This window comes from Camelus dromedarius, chromosome X, assembly GCF_036321535.1.
Source record: "Camelus dromedarius isolate mCamDro1 chromosome X, mCamDro1.pat, whole genome shotgun sequence".
In the NCBI taxonomy this organism is placed as follows: Eukaryota; Metazoa; Chordata; class Mammalia; order Artiodactyla; family Camelidae; genus Camelus; species Camelus dromedarius.
This window is the reverse complement of record NC_087472.1, coordinates 101,163,549-101,185,435: the sequence shown is the minus strand read 5'-3', so window position 1 is coordinate 101,185,435 and position 21,887 is coordinate 101,163,549. Positions and strand designations below refer to the sequence as shown.

The 21,887-nt window shown below is 34.8% G+C and overlaps 1 protein-coding gene across 1 annotated transcript in view; it reads right to left on the bottom strand.

The window, feature by feature from the left end:
* Positions 1-2,148: 2,148 nt before the first annotated feature.
* BEND2 (BEN domain containing 2) overlaps positions 2,149-21,887 on the bottom strand; it is a 41,323-nt gene continuing 21,584 nt past the window's right edge. The window contains exons 9-14 of the mRNA XM_064483211.1: positions 15,284-15,472; positions 12,785-12,985; positions 11,529-11,650; positions 9,588-9,819; positions 6,891-7,094; positions 2,149-2,306 (exon numbers count right to left, since the gene is read on the bottom strand). Of these exons, the coding sequence (XP_064339281.1) occupies positions 2,149-2,306; positions 6,891-7,094; positions 9,588-9,819; positions 11,529-11,650; positions 12,785-12,985; positions 15,284-15,472 (1,106 nt within the window). The remainder of the gene's footprint in view (positions 2,307-6,890; positions 7,095-9,587; positions 9,820-11,528; positions 11,651-12,784; positions 12,986-15,283; positions 15,473-21,887) is intronic.

Here is a 21,887-nt window from a genome sequence, read left to right as displayed (position 1 = left end):
TCAGTGTGATTTTGAAGAAGTTATGTGTACATTATTATGACTCAAACTGTAGGGACAATTTTAAACACTTTTTAAAGAAAATAAAGCATTCTAAACATTCTATCCAGTACAGTAGCCGCTATCTACGTGTGGTAATTTAAATTTAAATTTTAATTAGCTAAAAACGAGATACAATTTAAATTTTAGTGCCTCCGTGTAACTAGCCACATCTCAAGTGCTCAAAAGCAACATGTGGCTAGACACTACCAATATTGGACAACATAAAATTATAGAATACTACCAACATAATGGAAAGTTCTGTTAGACAAAGCTGGTCTAGTAACTTATATAAGCAACCACCATAATAAAGTTAACCATATAAACCTTGAAAAAATTCTGCAAATACGAAGTTTTTGTTTTTGTAATTTTGCTTCTAATCCGGGGAATATGTCAGATACCACAAAATACAAATCAAATTTGAAATCTGCATGTACAATTTGAAACTTAATCTTGCCTAGTATATAATTTTACTTTGCCATATTAACTCTGTTACTAGTAGTTTGTAAAATTATCTGTGAAACTGAATGGTGAAGCCAAAGACTAACTTAGATGAATTACTCTGAAGTTAAAAATCTGGAAGATTTTTTAGCTTGAATTATCTATTTTTAAGACCATTGTAGGCAGAGCCTAAACATATATAGATATACGTAGAAATACTGTAGTTTTATTAAGCTAAAGGCAACTAAAGCAAATTATTTATTTGGAGAAGAGTCTTAAAAGTTAAATCTTATATCTCTATAAAACTATACTGTATTTCACTACAATACTCTAAAAGTTGGATTTAATCTTCAAAATATGTATCTTATGAAAATATGTATCTATTCTACCAACTGATCACATAAAACCATCTTAAACTATCTCTGCTTAGCTCACTGTTCCTTCTCTACATCTGTGATTGTTTCTTTTCTGTTAGTCTCTGGTTAGTTGTATTTTTTAGATTCCACATGTAAGGGATATCTTTCTTATGGTATGTCTTTCTCTGTCTGTCTTATTTAACTCAACAAAATGCCCTCCAACTGCATCCATGCTGTATGCTGGAAAATACATTTTAAATCAGCTGTACTTAATTAAAAAGTAACCAACCAACCAACCAACCCATTTAAAATATGGGCGGAAGAACTGACAGACATTTGTACAAAAGTGGAAATGTATATGGCCAAAAAGAATATGAAAAGTTCCTCCACATCCCTAATATCAGGGAAATGCAAATCCAAATCACCATCTCACACCTGTCAGTATGGCCATCAAAAAGAACACAAGTAACTAATGTCGCAAAAATGTGGAGAAAGTTTTTTCTTTCTTTTGGTCTTTTCTAACGGTTTGAGACTAAAGGAACTTCAACAAAGTCTCCTGATACAATTTTCTATGTTGACTCTTAGTAAACTTGTGTGATAAAATATTATCAGGAAGTAATTAAAAGAATTCTGTTTTTATCAGGAGTAAATCAAAAGAACATAAGTCTCATCTCTGGAAAGCTTACGTCAAACAATATGAAGTCAATCATATGAATCCCCTACTGATAGATATATAAGAAAGCAGCATGGATGTTTTGGTTATATGTAAACCATAACACCCTTCTGAATCAGTATAGCTTAACCTAAGCTCTGTAGTGACAATTCACTTGACAATATTGAGTGTCTATTACCTGTAAGTTCCTACGCTCAGCATTACGGTTTGCCTATCCAACAATGGCTCACTACCTCACTGCCTATATCTGTGTCACTGACACTCAGATTTCATCTGTCATTAAGAGATAAATGTGCTATTCTCATTCTTCATTAAAACAGCAATGAAAACTATCTTTTTACTACCATTCCCTTATTCACAGCTTCTTATCAGAATACTGCCCATCACTTTGCTCATAGGATGAAACATTACACATCTTCCTAATGCAATTCCACCTCCCTTGTGGGCAGACAAAGAACAATGGCTATTTCTTTAGGTGTGAATGCAGAACTACAAAGCCACTACAACAGGCTAATTTTGGAATTATAACTCAAGAAACTTAAATGATGATGCAAAAGACACAGAAGTAAAAAGAAAAATCCAGATGGCTGACATTCAGGTACTTCAGTGAGCTAAGTCAGTATCTCTTGGCTCTGACTCTGTTCACGAGGTCGTTGTCGGAGGCGACTGTGATTTAGATGTAGAATTCCTGAGGTGATATCTAAGACTACGGATACAACTATTGATAGCTGTCACACACAATTTCCAGTCACGTCCAGTTTCTGATAGATCACAAGCCGGGTAGATGTCTTGGAGAAACTCTGGTGGTAAAGTTCCAAAATATAATAGTTACTTAGAAATCACTTCTCAGAGAAATGAATTTATTTAACCTTAAAGCTATTGCTGTGTCTGTGAAAGGGTCATTAAGACTTTAATTAATTAAAACACATAGACTATAGCTATTATTAAGTTAGCTAAACAAATCTTTTCATCTGAAAGGATAATAATATGAAATAGCACCATTCTTAAATCATACACAAAAAAAGAACAACAATATCGCATACTCTTACTACATAAGCAGAATGGAAACCCTCTGCTCTCTTTGGTACCCAATGTAAACTTCTCTCATTCTTAAATTTATCAAACACACATCTAGCATGTTATTCATTGTATCAAATAGAAACATGCTAATAAGTCTCTGTAACATACTAGAGGCTGTAGTGTCTTTCATACTTTTAGAGGCAAGAAGCTAAATTTTTTGGTACTGCTTGGTTTATCTCAGACAAAAGGAATGAGAGTCTTTAGATCTTACAGTTAGATGACAACTTCCGAAACAGAAGGTTACAGAGCAACGTAGCTCAAGGAGCACTTTTAGAGAAAGTGGGAGGACAAAGGAAAAAGTGGGGAAGAGAGGTGTTAACTAGAAGAGCAGAGCTGCCCTTGGATACTTTTTTAGGTAATTTCCTAAGTACCTTTGAACTCTTAGAAAATGATCTGGCAATCACTACAGGCCAGCGTTTGTTGGCTACATTAATCTCATTTGTCTTTTGATAAGACTAATAGACTGGGAAATCAGGACTATGCCATAAACACGGAGTATATCCAAATTTTTTAGCAAGGCATGTGACAAAGTTAAAAAGCTTTCATACTCAGGCTAATTAATAGATCAGCGGTAGCCTGGAAGTGGGCTTTTAGTGGTATGTCACTGGATTCAGTATCAAGCTCTATCCTGCTGCCCATTTTTAATTAACAAAAGAGAAGCTATGGAAAGCAGGCTTGTTCCATCTTCCAATGACTGCAAAACTGGGACAGATAACTAATAGACTGGAAGATGAATACAGTAACTGCAAAGCTTTCAACAGGCTGCAACAAGGAGCCTAAATTGCTTGGTGTTTCCCAAAATGTATTCTCTGAAACACTAGTCATTAAAAGAAGTTTCCCTGGGGTGGGGCAAAGATTCTGGTTGTGCAAATAAGAAATGCTTAACTCCAGAGTTAGTCTCCACTGAAAAATCCCACAGTAAAGAGACATGCTGATTCAAAGATGACAAATGGAGATTTGGTGGGGCACGAGAATGAGGGGGGTGGCAACACATAAGACCACAGAGGGTCAGGACTATGGAGATCTGGGCAGGCTTGACAGCTAAAGGCATTCAAAGCATGTTTTAAAACAGAGTCAAATGAAACAGGTCTATGGACTGAAGCCCTTAGGGTGCCAGATCAAGATCTTGTCTAGCCATTTGTCTAAAAAGCACTTTATTCATGAAGCGCTTATTAACATTCAGCTGTCTTTAGGAAACATAGTTTGGGGAATGCTGCTCTACACTAAAAGGATAAAATGCAGGAGGAATAAATATAAAATCCAATATTTACATTAAAAAATACTAACAATATAAATAGGAACAGCCTAAATACTAACAACAGAAGTACTGGATAGTGAAACACTATAGAATTTAAAGACTCTTTCATTCAAAAAAAAACTGGATAAATGTCAGTATATAGAAAAAAAGAGCCAGGAGTTTTAGTTGACCAAGTTTTAAAATAAGAAGTGCCATTTTAGGCTGTATTAACAGCCTAATAGTTAATAGTACTATTGTATTCTGGGTTAACTTGAGCACATGTGAACTTAGTCACTAAATCAGATCATGAAGAATTAGGAAAATATTTATGAGGAATTACTGAACGAAACGGGGATATTTAACTGTAAAAGTGTAAGATTTTGTGGGAAAAAGTTGGGAATAACACTTATTCTCCAATTCTCATGCTTCCATGTAGTGAGATCTCTAAATGGGAAAGTCTGGAAGAACTGGGCATGTTTGATTCAAAAATAAAGCTGATATTTTAATCTCCACCTACCAGGTTCTAGTGGCTGTCTCCTACTTGGTTCTGAACTTGAAAGTGGGAGAAGAGGGTATATCTATCTCCTAACACATACAGCAGAAAGAAATAGCTGTCTTTAAATACTTGAAGGCCTATCATGTGAAAAGTGGTTAGAGCTATGCTATTTAGCTCTGGAAGCGATGAGTAGGACAAATGTGCATTACTCGCAGGGAGGTAAATGTTGAGTCACCTGAAGGAAGAACTCTCTCACAAATTAGAGCCCTTTTAAAATGAAGTGGACTGCCATTAATAGAAGTGTTCAAGCCAAGGGGAGGCAACTATATGCCAAAGCTGAGCTAGGAACTGCTCTGGATGAGAAGCTGTATCAGAGAACCTGTAATGTACTTCCTGTCGCTAAGATTTTACAGTTCTGTAATATTCAAAAATGGATGGGAGGGTGCAGGAGAAAGGGCTGTTTGCTGATTGCAAATCTGCAGCCTACTAACTTTCTCCATATGAGCCATTCTCTAAAGAGACCTTAAGTGATACTGAACTCTCAGAGAGCATCACATAATAGTTTCTTATATGAAATCAATACCTTTGGCTATGGACATATTTACCTTTGACTACTAATTTCCAGAAGAGTTCCCCCCAAGTAATAAAATCTTTTGATAAGAAGTGATGTTAGAATAGAGTAATAATCTGGTTTACCAATTGCTGATACCATCAATCAGCAGTTAAAATATACAAATTAGATCTCAAAAACATAATGTTGGGTGATAAAAAATTTTTTCAAAAGGATACATACTATATCCCCATTTATGCACATTAAAACAACTACATAACAATATTATATATCAACATAGGTAGCAAAAGTGTAAAATATGCATGGGAATGATATATCCAACTCCAAGACTATGATTACTTTTAAGGAGAAAGACGGGAAACAGATGATGTGATGGAGTTTCAATGACATCAGTAATGATTTACTATTTTTAAAAAACCTGGAGCACAAAAGGCAAAATATCTATATCCATGCTGGGTAAACAGGTGTTAATTTATTACTATATTATTTTTTATACATTTCTATATGCTTTAAATAGCTTATACTGAACCAATACTTCTAAAGAAGTTATGTTAGAGGCTATAAAGCCCAGTTCTCTTACTAGTGCAGGAATCTCCTCACATCTCTGGTCACTCAGCCTTTGCTCTGACCTTTTTCATTCTCCAAGTTCATTCTGTCCTTGTATTAAAGTAAAATATGCTTTCCTGTCAGCTTCCCCTCCTTGGGCCTGGCTCTGCACCCCCAGGACAATGATGATTCTACTGTATTCTCTCTGCTGAAATAACTTATATGGCTGCCCTTCAACAAAGGAGTAGAACTTTGAGTCTTACGGGAAATTTGTTAAAATACGTCCTATGTGGATAGTATGTCAAATTCATGCTGAATATTTTTATTACAAAAGACATTTCTTGATTTGTAATATAACTTAATAAGGAATAAAAAAATGAAATAGAATAATACCTTTCGTCCCCTTTAAAGGTACTAATGTATTGCAGACATTAAAGAACTATGGAAGTCACCTTTTCCCCCTCACTTAAAAAAATTTTTTTCTTTAGAAAGACATTATTTCTTCTATAAAAGAAATAGAAAGTTTCATTTCCAACTGGTTACAAACTCTGTGTTCGTCTTTTACTATAAGGTAAGAGGAATTGGGTTTTGGTTTTTTGCGTGATGAGTTTGCTCAGTGATGTTCAAAGTGCAAATTGTGACCAATTACTAGGTTGTAAAATCAGTGATAGCAGCACTTTAGAAAGTGTAATAGAATAGAAAAGATTGGAATATAATTCTCATAGAAAAACTAGGTATTGTTTGTGAAACTTTTGCCTCATTAAAAAAAAATCACACATATATACTGAGTAACACTGAAAAATGTATTTCTTACTATGGGTTGCAGTAAAAAAAAAAAAGTTTGAAAACAATTGGATTAGATGATAGCAAATGCTTACAAAAGGTGCTGTAAGCCAGGTTTCTTTAGTCTGAAATACAAGTGTGAACTATGTCTTTGCTGGTACCAGGGACACAGGTAAGAAATATTCTGCATCCTGCTTCATCTAAATTTAAGATTTCACAGAATAGCTTCTGGAAGCTTTATTATTTCAGCTATTTATGTCATAGATAAAAACTATACTATGCTCATGTGCACAAGAAAAAACTTGCAAATTAATCTGCTGTGCTATTGTTGACACTTCTGCAAATTGACAAAGCCCAGCAGTTTCAACCTTGATCCTCAGTAAATGAAGGTGTTTGAGTTTCTATATGTCTGGCAGTCCATACCAGGAGCCACAGTCAATAATGCCTTTCCTGTTCTAATAATGCCACTCAAGACAGAGCAATTAGCCCTGAGAACCCAAATGCAAAGAGAATCACATTCATGGACCTACTCCCTGTTATACCCTAATGAAGGAATTAGTAGAAAAGCTCCCTCTCCTCAGAACAAACACAGACTGAATGAATTTTTCTTTCTGTCCTTCTCTAACACAATTTGCTATTATTTATTCTCACATATTCAACATGTAACAAACCTCGGAGAGCATTAATCTTATTGGAGTCAAGGGCGAACGTGCCACGCCCCAACGTGCCATAGACGTTACTTTTTATCAGGATTTCCTCTGTGAACAGGTTGCGAATAAGGTATCTGGCTGACAGCTCTGGGCAAGACTTCTGTTTTGCTATAGTCAGTACCAGTTTTGGCAACTGTATATTTCTACATGGATTTCCAAGATATTCTAGAAGCAAAAGAGAAAGAAGATGTCAGTTTTTGTGGCCATTGTTAGGTTCAAGTTTTTTAAAAGGCTGTTAACAGAAAAGTTGATTTTTCTGAATAGTAAGGCTCAAGAATCTGAGAGGTTAAAAAAAATTCAAGCCTTAAGTTTTTAGTGTGTCATGAGATAGCAGGAGAAATGAGACAGCAGTCACTGCTGATGTGATTACACGTGCTCTAATTGTTCAAGAGGCCGATTCAATATTCTGCTACCTTTTAAAGTATTTAAGTTTTAACATTACATTTGGTAACAAATTCTCAGTAATTTTATTTATTTTTGTTTGTTTTGTCCTTTTTTGGTGAGGGTGTAATTAGGCTTTATTTACTTAGTTTTAATGAAGGTACTGGGGATTGAACCCAGGACCCTGTGCATGCTAAACATGTACTCTACCACTGAGCTATAGCCTCTTGCGCCCAGTAATTTTAATAAACTGTTTTCCTACTTACAAAAAAGGCTTTTTCAAAATTAAGGACCATGATTCTTACAAAAGTATTTATAATTTTTAACATGTAGGTTTTCTATTTGGTATTAAACTCATCATCAACAAACTCATCTTAAAATATCATATTTTAAATAACTTATTTGAACTGTAAAATAAATTTTAGGCCTGTTTTTATTTCTCAACTCTACAGCCTAATCATCTCTCTTCAGTCCATAGTGATTCAAATTCACCATACTTAAAAAATATTATAGTGTACATATAACAAAGAATTACTTGTTGAAGAAAATACATTAGACAAATATAATATGATTCTTACAAGTTAATCAACACATTTTTCATCTTGGACGTTCCATCATTTAATGGGTGACAGTACAAACTGCTGAATCCCCCAGATCCAACAGTTAACAAGAGAGATTAACTTATTTTAAAAATTCACTCAGTGGGCCCAAAGACTTAACATCTGTAAGATTAATCAAGCAATATTTATTATCAAGAGTCAGAAAAAAAAGGTTAATACTCTTCAACCTGGTGATTTGAATTCTGAGAACCTAACAAGAAAAGAATAAAAAATACGTACAAAGCTATATGAATGAAGATTGTTTTTGGCAGCATGTTTGCATGATTGATAATCTCCTCCAAAATATCCTCAAACAAAAAACAAAAACAAAACAAAATAACAACAATAACAAAAAGGCGGAAGTAGTTAAATAAATTATATTATACTTACTCAATGGAATGTTATATTCCTGTTAAATGCAATGATTATGAAGATTGGAGATTTTTGAGGAAAAACATATACATATCATATTTAAAAGGAGAGTAATTATATGGAGACGATAATTCTTTAAAAAGTTCATAAGAAAAAAAAACCTGAAAGATAATTTGAATGTCTGCAGTAGTCTTTTAAGGTATCTTGATTGAGGAAACTTTTCTTCCCTTCTAAGTATTTTCCAATTTTTCGATGAAATGGTATAATAGAACTAAATTGTGGTGGTTTCCTGACTCATAATTTGCTTTTGTTCTGTCCCCCAATTCTAGCTGAGACAAGGTCAGAGACCTGTGACTCAAGCTCCCCAAATCAGATTCCTTCTCCTGGGAATCTGAACAGTCACAAGAGAAAACCAGAACCTAGAAATGGAAGCTACAGACACGGAACCTCAGAGATCTCAATGGACCCCAGGTGCCACAGTTTGGGGGCTGCTCTGGCTCCTGTCTATGGCTCAGTTTGTTATTTGCTTCTTTTAATCTAAGAGATATTAGTCCAGTGATTTTTGTTGTGGTTTAATATGACCAGAGTCTGCCTGTTTCTATGGTGTACAACCTGAACAAATACAGTAGTTACATTATGTTTTTAATGGAAAAAACAAAAAATACATTATTTAAATAATCTTGTTTGAACAGGTTCACAGGTAATATTCTCCTTAGGGTTGACATGGGGGCAAGGGAGAGACAAAACAGTTTTGCTACCTCAGGCGCCACTAAACCCCAAGAACTCACTGGGAAGCATGAGTGGCAGATGGCACTGTCACCTACGGAACCCACTGCCACTTGACACTAAGGAAGTAGGATGTGCCTCCAGCAGACAGCAGCAAGGGCACAATGCTTTGCAGGATGGGATTCATTAATTCATGTAAACACTCTCTATGAAGCACCTGTAATGTGCCTGGCACACAGAGAGCAAGACCCCTGAATTGCTTCTGGACCATCCAGCTGTAGATCCTTCTCTTACCTGCGGAGAAGGGTGCCTAACCTTAGAGTTCCCACTAGTTAAATGAGTCGGCTGAGAACTGCTTTCCAAAGGAAAAAGAGTAGACTTAGCTTAATGTTACAAACTATCACTCTCAGAACTGGGTATCTACATTTCACTAATTCACTAGTACAGAGATTAAGTTGTTTAGATTTCTTATTTTGAAAAATCTCGAACATATACAAAAGTAGAAAGAATACTATAAGCCCCATAAATTCATCACCCAGATTCAACATTTATCATCAAGAGAACTTATTTTAAAACTCACCCAGTATTTCATAAGATACCATTGAATTATCAGTGGAAGGTTCTTTAATTCCCTCAGGGAGAGCACTGAAGTTCTGCTGAGAATTCCCATTTTCTCTTGTTTCTGAGACAGCTGCTTGCTGAGATAACCGGGAACTACTTTCACCACCAGAACCATTCCTTTTATCATTTGAATCTGCAGACGTTGGTCTATCGGGGTTGGTAGGGTCTTTATTGTTGTCAACAGTTTTCTGCTGAAACATAAAATTGTATCTATAAAGAAGGTCCCATAATGGGAAAATACAGACATGCTCCATCATCTACCAGGGCCCCCCAGGTTGGTGGGGAAGCAATTGCTTCTAATAAGGTGGGCTGAAGCCCATGAACACTGTGTGGTATGATAAAAGCTGCCATGACTCACTGCTTCTTGGGGCACTCGGTAGTTGTCTAATGAACTGAATAACTGCTGACACAAAATAAGTGATAAATAAATATTTCATAAATAAATGAATAAGTGAGTTTCTCAAAAATAACAACTTTTTGTTTTTTTAAATGTTTTTGTTTTCTCTTTCCCCAGTGGTCTTCAAATCTGGTTGCATATTTAAACATTTGAATTGCCCTAGGGATCTTGGTTTTTTTTAAAGCTGTGCTGGGGTCCCACTCATGGCAAATTCAACTAGAATCTCTGTTGGAGGGAGTGGGAGAGCTCAGGCATTAATAATTTTTTAAAAAGGATCTCACACATTCCTAATATATACCTAGAGCTGCCAACCACTGCTCTAGGTTGCAGCTTCTCAAAGTTCAGTGTACACACAAATCACCTGTGGGGTCTTGCTAAAATGCAAATTTTGCCTCAGTGAATCTGGTGTGGAACTCAAGACTCCACATTTCTCACAAGCTTTCCAGAGTTGCTGTTGCTGGTCCGCGGACCCACTTTGAGTGGTGAGGACCTATCCCTCTCCTAATCAAGTACACAGCAGGCACTTGGCAGATGCTGCTTCTCTTCTGACGCCTAAGCAAATATGCAAATTACCATTTTCCAGGCAGTATCATAATTTTACATTCAAATGTTTAGGGTGCAATTCTGTAGGATATAAAAGGGAATGTGAAAAATAAGCAGATTTGATTTCATACAGATGATGCTTGAGCTATCACTGAAATCAAGTCATTCACCAGGAAAACATAAGCTCAGCTACAAATACAAATATTCTTGGCAAATAGTTTGCATAAACTTACTCTAGAGACACAAGAGTGACTATACATGGTGAGAATAAAATGGGAGTTTTAGAGAGATAGGTGAAAATTAGGAACTGTTAAGTTAAATGCTTCATCAGGAGAAAGCAATAGACATGTCTCTCTTCCCTACTGACCCATTAATGTTAAAAAAAAAAAAAAAAAAAAAACCTCTAATGCACTTTGAAGACAGAATGGGTAAGAGAGAAGCCAGAGTCCCACTTACCATGCAACTAAACAGAGTATAAAATATCTGTGATAGCTTAACATCATCACATGCATTATTTTCACCAGTTTCTGCCATCACTGAACGTGAACAAGTAATGAAGTACCTTCCTTTTCTCCTGTGCCATCCTTAACTACCACCAGGACAGCTAACTAGCACCACAGTCAGCTCTTCTCTGTGTTACTCAGTAGGATACTGGAAAAGATTTGCCAAATATCTTACAGCTGAATTTTTTTTTCTAATATAACCCTTGGCTTCAAATAAACTAATTATAACACTATATTTGATTTATTTTATGTTTAGGATATCTTTATGGAGCAAAATGTCAAAGAGTAAAATAAACAGGCAGTATGCTTTTGAGAGAACATACCCTGCCCCTAAATTAAATAAGCAAGATTTTTAGCACATGGACTGAAGAGCCTGTATGTCATGCAGTCAGTTTGGGAGTTGTATACAGTATGCACTTATATAGTAGTGGCCATATTTAGATGAAAAATAACTTACGAGTTTTCTTTTGGCTTCAAAACATAAATGCCAGATGAGAGCATTGATATCAGAAATACAGGCTTGCCAGTCTTTTCCACATTCACGCAAATCATGGTTGGGAAAAACTGCTGCCAGATATTCTGAAGATAGCAGAAAGAATTCACAAAAAAATAGGGAAAAAAATTAACAAAGAAACTGATGACAAGAAATTTTTTATTTAAAATACTGAAAGTTTCTATTTTTAATTATCATTCTGTCCTCTGACTCTTTTTAAGAGCTTAGAAATTCCACCTAAAGAGAATGCTTTGCTGAATATCTCATTTCTTCTAATGTTCAATTCCCTAAAACACTGACCTAGGGTTTAGTGATCTGATAATGAGGTTTTGGTGCTTTAAAAAAGTTGTTTAACAAAAAGTCAACTATTTCAGGGTGCTAATGCCCTTTAATAACCCTATGGATAAATTAATACTAAAAATAGAAGGAAACCTGTAAAGAGAAAATAGTGTAAAGAGAAAATAATTGCAAACATTACTATACCATGGTCTATTTATTTGTGCACATTACATGTCTATCTTCCCGCCAAGCTACTCACTCTGCCTAGAATATCCTTGCTATTTTCTTTACCTAGATAAGGAATCCTTCCAAATCTAGCTCGAATGTCTTGTCCTTAGTAAGCCTTCCCTAATGCCCTCAAAGTAGGTGCTCTGCTCTCTGAGCTTCCACAACATTACCACACTGGGTTGGAATTGATCTGTTTCCCTGAATGTGTCCCTTTCTAGACTGTGAACCCTTTGTCAGCAGAAACACTTATTCATTATTGTACCCTTAGTGTCTATGAGTTCTAGGACCTCCATACACATTTCTGGAAGACAGGAAGGCAGGAGACTAGACTGAATTAATCATGAGATTTTATTTCTGTGTTGCCAGTTACTAGTAGTGAAATGTGTTTTATTTTCCCACTTTTTTTTTTTTTTTGCTTTTTCTTTATTTTCTAGTACCAAGTTTCAGCACTGAAGAACTGACTTAGTACTAACCATAAGCAACTATAATCAATAAAGCTTGTCTTATTCCACCAGTCTATGGACAAGTTTTATTCTTCAGAAGTTGATACCCATCACATACTACTAAATTGTAAAATCTGGGTTAGACAGGTGAAAAAAATTAACAGTTCTAAAAAGCTACATAGACTCCATCATTATGTCTTCAACTACCAACAACATTCATCAGATGATCAAATGATGACAAAACAAAGATTCCAAAATGACTTTACATACCTCTTATTGCAGCCATTTTGTTTGGATCCAGGGGTTGGCGGCCTTTGGAATTGACACCTACAGAGCTGCTCATCAGGGTTTCTTTGGAGAACAAAATACGAACGAAGTAGCGGGCTGCAAGGTTAGGTTTGGTCTTCTTTTGTGCAGTCATCAAATGAATATCAAGTATCCTGACATTTCTTTTTGGATCACCAAGATATCCTTTAGAAATACAGGTGAAAAGTAAAATCCTTGTTTTTTCACACAAGGCTACCATGAAGTGCCCAAGAAAAACTGATCTCTAATTCACAAACTTCTACTTGAGTGAATTTTTTTCTATACTTACCTCTTCTTTTCCTTAAATGAGTCTCTTTGATGCTATATGCATAACTGTTAGTATTTTTTCACCTTTGCTAGTCTTGAATTTGCTGTGTTAAAATAATCAGTTCATTGTCTTGAAAAATTTAATTCTTAGGCCATAGGTACATATGTAAACATGTTGCTCTCAAACCCATTGCTCTCTTTTACATTCTAAAAGTACACTCAGAGCTTTATTACTGAGTGAGTATATGTTCCCTGAAGACAATTTAGAAAGTATAGGTCGGTATAACTAACAAAATTTAAAAATAGTTAGCATTTATAGAGTATCTACTATGTATCAGGCACTGTGCTAAATATTTTACATCTATAAGCTCAGTTTCATCATCCTAAAAACTTATTCCCACTTAGCAGATGAAGAAACTGAGACCCAGAGAAGGTAAATTATTTGAAAAAGACCACACTGCTAGTTATAGAGCCAGTTTTAAAAGCTAAGTCTATGAGTTAATAAGCCAGGTGCCTTGAACCATTAATCATCTGCTAATGTTTTCTATTCTTTTCTTCTATTTCTTTTAAAACACAAAACCGAAACCATACTTTATATATAGCTTGAATCCTGCTTTTTCAGTTACCATTAGATTTTGCACATTTCTCCATTTCCTTTTTTTTCCAAGTCTGCACTCCTGTCATCATGGTTTTCCTGACAGGTGACATTTATGTTGCACTTACATCTTGGCATTGTGTTAAGAGCTTTAAATGAATTATCTCATTTGATCCTCACAATTCTATAAAGTAGATACTATCATTTTTGCCACTTCACAGATGAAGAAACTAATACTTAGGTCAGAGAAGTGGCTGAAGGTCACATGGTTAGTAAGACACAGAGCTAGGATTTGAACCCAGGTAGTCTGACTCAGTAGCCCATGCTTTTAACCATTATGCTTACTGCCTCACATACCATGGTATACCAGAAGTCACTTAACTAATTCCCTATGGTTGCCTATTTGGCTGCTTCCAATTTTTCATGATTCTGAAAAAACAATTCTTGTAGCAAAATGTTAATACAAATCTGTTGTTTTTATTTATTTGTTTTGTTTTGGGGGGAGGTAATTTGATTGACTGATTGATTGATTGATTTTGATAGAAGTACTGGGGATTGAACCCAGAACCTCATGCATGCTAAGCACACACTCTACCACTGAGCTATACCCTCCCCCCCAAATCTTTTTTTATTATACCTTTGGATAGAAGCGGGATTACTGAGTAAACAAGAATAAATATTTGTATGGCTTTTTAAACAAATTACTCTTCAGAAAGTTTTCACCTTTCTAACAATAGCATATCACAGTGCCCATTTAATACAAAAAGCACAATTTTTGAAGTTTCTTCTAGTTTGGGTAACAAAATAATTTAAAGGAAAAGGGTCTCCTCTGGAACAGGGGTCAGCAAACTACAATCCACAAGCCAATCCCACCACCAGTTTTTGTAAAGTAGTATTAGCACACAGCCACACCCATTCATTTACCTACATCTGTGGCTGCTTTCATACTAGAAAAGCAGAGTTGAGTAGGTGTGAGACACCAGATGGCCCACAAAGCCTAAAATAGTTACTATATAGCACTTTTCAGAAAAAATTTGCTGAGCCCTGCTCAAGGATATTAATAAGAGATTAGCTACTAAGAAGTAGGGACACGTAACTATAAAATAATTAGGAAGGCTTGACGTTAGAGGCCATGGAACCTAGGATCTCCTCATCTCTGCCACTGTGGCTTAGAAGGCAATGCAGGAGACTGTTATGAAACATAAGCTTTAAAGTCAGAGAGAACTGGGTTAGAGTTCTGGAACTGCCACTCACCACCTCTGTGACTTTGGGCATAGGGGTAATAAAAGTACCTGCATAATGGGGTCACTATGAATATTAATGGGGAAGATGCATGTCAGTTGATTAGCAGTGGCACAAAACACACACTCAATAAATGTTAGTCCTTATTACTAATATCATCTAAAACCTGCCTTTGAAATAGGAAACAAAAAGTTTGTATCAAGAATGCTGAAAACTTGGGGAGGGTATAGCTCAGTGATAGAGTGTGTGCTTAGCACACATGAGGTCCTGGGTTCAATCCCCAGTACCTCCATTTTAAAATATCCTGAAGAATATAGGTTAAATCGTGTTACTTGTAATTTGTGTCATTTCACACTCACCAAAATTGGGAGGGATGCAGAAAGATGACGAGGAGGGATTTTGGCTATTGTCATTTTTCAATACAGTTGGGTAATTCATTGTTTCAGGACTCTTTTGCATGCTATTTTCTGCTTTCATCAATATTTCCATAGGTAAAAGTGCTGAAAGAAAAGACCTGTCTACTGCAAATTCAATCTCCAGTAAGCTATCTTTCAGGTGTGAAGGGGAAATAAACACATTCTCAGACAAAAGAAAACTAAAAGTATTTGTCATTAGCAGACCGACTCTAAAGAATGGCTAAAGTAAGATCTTCAAACAGAAAGGTTATGATGACAGAAGGAATCTTGGAGCATCAGGAAGGAAGACAGAAAAAATTTTAAAGTAGAAGTATACATGCAGAGAAACTCGATCATTCATACATTGCTGGGGGAGATGTAAAATGGAACAGCCAAACTGGAAAATAGTTTCTAGGTCTCATAAAACTAAACCTGCAATTACCACATGACACAGCAATTTCATTCCTGGGCATTTAGAAATCATGAGAAATAAAAACTCATGATGACACAAAAACCTGCACATGAGTGTTCTTAGCAGATTTATTCATAATAGCCAAAAACTGTAAACAACTCAGAGGTCCTTCAACAGGTGAATGGTTAAACAAGCTCTGGTAAATTCAGTATCATAGGATGTTATTCAACAATAAAAAGGAAAAAAGAACAGAAAGAGCTGAAATATGGGTAAGTATAATACTATCATGACTTTTGTAATTCATATGTAATGACTGAAATAAAAATTAAAACACCATCTAACACTTAAGACAATGATAGATAAAAGTTAGGAGGGCAAAGGAACCTACATATAATTAAAGTTTCAACACTTCATTCTAACTGGTAAGCTTTTAATACCAGTAGACTGACAAGTAACATACATATGTTATATATATATAACATACATGTATATATATATATATACAAGTAATATACGTATAAAATAACACCCAGAGTGACCACTAGGAAAACTATATGAAGCAATACACTCAAAAACAAATAAATCAAGATGGAATACTAGAAAATGTTCAGGTAATCCATAGGAAGGCAAGAAAGAGAAACAGAAGAAACAAAGAAAAAATAATACAATGGTAGACTTAAACCCTATAATATCAATAATTACCTTAAATGTAAATGACCTAACCATATGAAATAAATGGCAGCAATTGACAAAGTGGGTGAAAAACAAGATCCAGCTATAAGTTGTTTACAAGAAAATCTAAGGGGAGAGAGTGTAGCTCAAATGGTAGAGCACATGCTTAGCATGCATGAGGTCCTGGGTTCAATCCCCAGTACCCCCTCTAAGAATAAATAAATAATCTTATTACTTCCCACCCACCCTCTAAAAATAAACAAAAGAAAATCTATAAATTCAATGATACAGGTAGATTGAAAGTAAAAAGATAGAAAAATATATATACCATGCAAATTTTAATACAAAAAGAAGAGTAGCTATACTGATACCAGATAAAGTAGACTTCAGAGCAGAAAAAGTTACTAAAGACAAATAAAGAAGAAAACATCAACCCCTAGGAAGACATAATGATCCTCAACATGCCAAGCAACAGAGTCTCAAAACACATGAAGCAAAAACTGAAAGAGCTCAAAGGAAAAATAATAAAATCTATAATTATGCTTGAGGACCTCAACACCCTCCTTTCAGCAACTACAACTGCAATTGATGGAACAACCAGACCAAAAATCAACAAGGATATAAAAGACCTGAAAAGCATAATCAATGAACAGGTTCTCATTCAAGAACATTCCACCCAATAAAAGCAGAATACATAGTTTTGTCAAATGCCTATGCATCATTCACCAATATAGACCATATCCTGAGCCAGAGAATAAAATATCAACAAATGTACAAGAAATGAAAGCATATACAGTATATTTGCTGGCCATAATGGAATCAAATTAGACATCAATAATAGAAATATAAGGAAATCTTTAAACACTTAGAAATCAAGCACATACTTCTAAATAACACATGTATCAAAGAGAAAATGTCCAAGGACATAATAAAATACACAGGACTTAATGAAAGTACAACACATCAAAACATATGGGATGCAACTTAAAGCAGTACTGAAAGTGAAACTTATACTACTAAATGCTTACATCAGAAAAGAGGAAAAGTCTCAAATCTATAATCTAAGTTCCTACACCAAACTCTAAGAGAAGAAAACTAAAAGAAACCCAAAATAAGCAAAAAGAATGAAATAATAAAATCAGAAGTCAATGAAACTGAAAATATGAAAAAAATAGGAAAATCAATGAAGCAAAAGGTGGTAACTCAAAAAGATTAATAAAGCTAAAAAAACTCTAGAAAGACTTACAAAAATAAAAAGAGATGATGCAAATCATCAATATCAGGAATGAAACGTGGTATCACAACAGATCCAGCAGCCACTAAAAGGATAATAGGGAATACTACAATCCACTTTACACTCATAAATTTGATAACTTAAAAGAAATGGACCAATTCTTGCAGAATTACAAATACTAAAACTCAACCAAGATGACGTAGATAATCTAAATAGTCCTATAATCATCAAAGAAATTAAATTTGCAATTAAAAATGATTTTACTGGAGATCTTTACCAAACATTAAAAAAAACACTAACTTTTCATTTACCCCTCCATAAAATAGAAGAGGAAACCCTTATTCATTTTATGAGGCTAATATGCTCTGATACCAAAATCAGAGATAGTACAAAAAAAGAAAAATACAAACCAATATTTTTCATGAACTTGGACTCAAAAATTCTTAATCAATATGTGCAAACCAAATCAATAATGTACTCAAAGAATTATACACCATGACCAAGTGGGATTTAATCTAGGTATGCAAGGCTGGTTCAATACTGGAAAACCTATCAATATAATCCATCATATCAACAGGCCAAAGAAGAAAAACCATGTGATCATTGACATAGAAAAAGCACTTGCCAACTTTCAGAAAATATAAACAGCTCATACAGTTAATAATAAAAAACAAACAACCCAATCCAAAACTGGGCAGAAGACCTAAACAAGCAATCCTCCAATGAAGACATACAAATGGCCAACAGGCACATGAAAAAATGTTCAGTATCACTAATTATCAGAGAAATGCAAATCAAAACTACAATGAGGTATCACCTCACACCAGTCAGAATGGCCATCATTCAAAAGTCCACAAATGATAAATGCTGGAGAGGGTATGGAGAAAAGGGAACCCTCCTACACTGCTGGTAGGAATGTAGTTTGGTGCAGCCATTATGGAAAACAGTATGGAGAATCCGCAAAAGACTAAAAATAGACTTACTGTATGATCCAGTAATCCCACTCTTGGGCATATATCTGGAGGAAACTCTAACTTGAAAAGATACCTGCACCCCAGTGTTGACAGCAGCACTATTTACAATAGCCAAGACATGAAAACAACCTAAATATCCATCGACAGAGGACTGGATAAAGAAGTTGTGGTATATTTATACAACAGAATACCACTCAGCCATAAAAAAATAAGATAATGCCATTTGCAGCAACACGGATGGACCTGAAGATTGTCATTCTAAGTGAAGTAAGCTAGAAAGAGAAAGAAAAATATCATATGATAACACTTATATGTAGAATCTTAAAAAAAAGACAAACAAACTTATTTACAAAACAGAAACAGACTCACAGATATAGAAAACAAACTTATGGTTACCATGGAGGAGACAAGATGGGAAGGGATAAATTGGGAGTTTGAGATTTGCAGATGCTAACTAATATATGTAGACTAGATAAACAACAAGTTTATAGCACAAGGAACTATATTCAGTATCTTGTAGTAACCTATAGTGGAAAAGAATATGAAAATGAATTTATGTATGTTCATGTATGACTGAAGCATTATGCTGTACACCAGAAATTGACACAACATTGCAAACTGACTATACTTCAATTTTATATATATACATACACACACACACAAAAAGAAAGAAAAAGCACTTGACAAAATCCAATACCCATTCATGATAAAAACTCTCAGCAAGTTACGAAGAGAGGGAAACTACCTCAACTTAATAAAGATCATCTAACAAAGCCAAGAGTTAACATCATATTAAATGGTGAAAGACTAAATGCTTTTCCCCTAAGACCAGAAACAAGGCAAGGATACCCATTCTCACCACTCTTATTCAACATAACACAGGAAGTTCTAGCCACTGCAATAATGCAAGAAAAAAGGAATATAAAGCATACAGATTGGACAGGAAAAAATATAATGGTCCCTATTTGCAGATGGCATAGTATAAAAAGGATGGCTATGTAGAAAATCCAAAGGAACTGCCAAGAAAATACTCCTAAAACTAATAAGTGAGTTCAGCAAACTCACATAATACAAGATCAACATTCAAAAATCAAACTTATTTCTATATACAGTTGACCCTTGAACAATGTGAGGTTTAGGGGCACTGACTCTCCCTGCAGTCAAAAATCTACATATTACTTTATAGATGGTGGTTGTATCCGTGGTTCCACATCTGCAGATTCAACTGACCTCAGATTGTGTAGTACTATAGTAGTTATTGAAAAAAATTCACATGTAAGTGGGCTCACACAGTTCAAAGCCGTGTTGTTCAAGGGTCAACTGTACTAACAAAGAACATGTGTAACCAAAATTAAAAACATAATATTATTTACAACATCTCCCCAAAAATGAGATACTTAGGTAAAAATTTATTTTTAAAAAATGTATAGGGCCTATATCCTGAAAATTACAAAATGATCATAAAAATCAAAGATCTTAGTAAATACATGCAACATACAATGCTCATGGATGAGAAGACTCAATAAACTAAATATGTCAGTTCTCAAGTTGATCTGTAGGTTTAACACACTTCCTATCAAAATCCCAGCCAAGTTTTTTTTGAAACATAAACAAGCTTACTCTAAAATTAGAATGGAAAGGCACAGGATGTAGAATAGTTAAAATGATTTTGAAAAAGAAGAATAAAGTAGAAGGAATCATTCTACCTGATGTCAAGGCTTACTGTATAACAACAGTAATCACGAGATTGTGGTTTGGCAGGGGGACAGTAACATAAATCAATGGAATGCAATACAGAACCCAGAAATAGACCTACACAAATATGCATAATTGATTTTTTATTAAGGTACAAAAGCAATTCAGTGGAGGAAAGACAGCCACTCAAAAGACAGTACTGCAGCAATTGGATAGCCATAGGCCTAAAAAAAAAAAAAAAGGAGAAAAAAATTGGGGATCAAGGACTAAACAAAGAGTTCATAGACTCTATACCAAAAGTACAGTCCATAAAAGGAAAAGTTGATAATTTGAACCTCATGAAAATTAAAAACTTCCTCTCTGAAAAAATAAAACAAAACACCTATAGAGAGGATGAAAAGGCAAGCTGCAGACAGGAAGAAAATATTTGCAAACCACTTATCCAACAAAAAAACTAGTATATACAAATATCTAAACAACTCTCCAAACTCAGCAGTAAAACAAAATTTCAAGAAGACAGGAACAGATATTTCAGAGAAAAGAATAAAAACATGGAAAATTAGCACATGTAAAGATGTTCTACATCATTATCCAAAGGTAAATGCATATTAAATCCACAATGAAGTATTACTATACAACTACCAGAATGGATAAAATAAAAAAAAAATAGTGAAAACCCAAATGCTGGTAAAGATGCAGAGAAACTGAGTCACTTACACATTACTGGAATAAAATCGGACAGTCATTCTGGAAATAGTTTGCTAGTTTCTTATAAAACTAAACATGCAATTACCATACTACCTAGCAACTGCACTTTTGGGCGTTTATCATAAATAAATGAAAACTTATACTCACATAAAAACCTGCACGTGAGTGTTCACAGTAACTTTACTCCTAATAGCTAAAACAACTTAGATGTCCTTCAATAGGTGAACAGATAAACAAATCATGGTACACCCATTCCATGGAATAGTACCCAGTAATAAAAAGGAAGAACTACTGACACATGCAGCAACTTGGATGAATCTCCAGGGAATTATGCTAAGTGAAAAAAGGCAATCTTCAAATGTTATATACTATATGAGTCCATTAACAGGACACAGTCTTGCAATAAAAAAATTAAAAAGAGGGAACACATTAGTATTTGGATGGCTTAGGGATGAAGCCAGTGAAGGGATGACATGAAGAAGGTAGGTGTGGTTATAAAAAGCCAAAAAAGGACTCTGAAAGTGATGGAACAGTTCTGTATCATGACTGCAATGGTGAATGCCTGAACCTAAACACATCACAAAAGTGCAGAGGACTACACACACACAGACACACACACTTATATTATGAATATAAGTAAAGCTGGGGACAACTGAATAGATTTGTGGATCATATCAGTATCAAAATCTTAGTTATGATGATTTACTGTATTTTTGCAAAATATTATTACTATTGGGAGATATTAGGTACACACGATCTCTCTGTATTATTGCAACTACATGTGATTCTGAAGTATCTCACGATAGAAAGTTTAATTTTGAAAAAGCTACCACTATGAATTAATATTAAGAATACTGATGGACCTAGATTAGA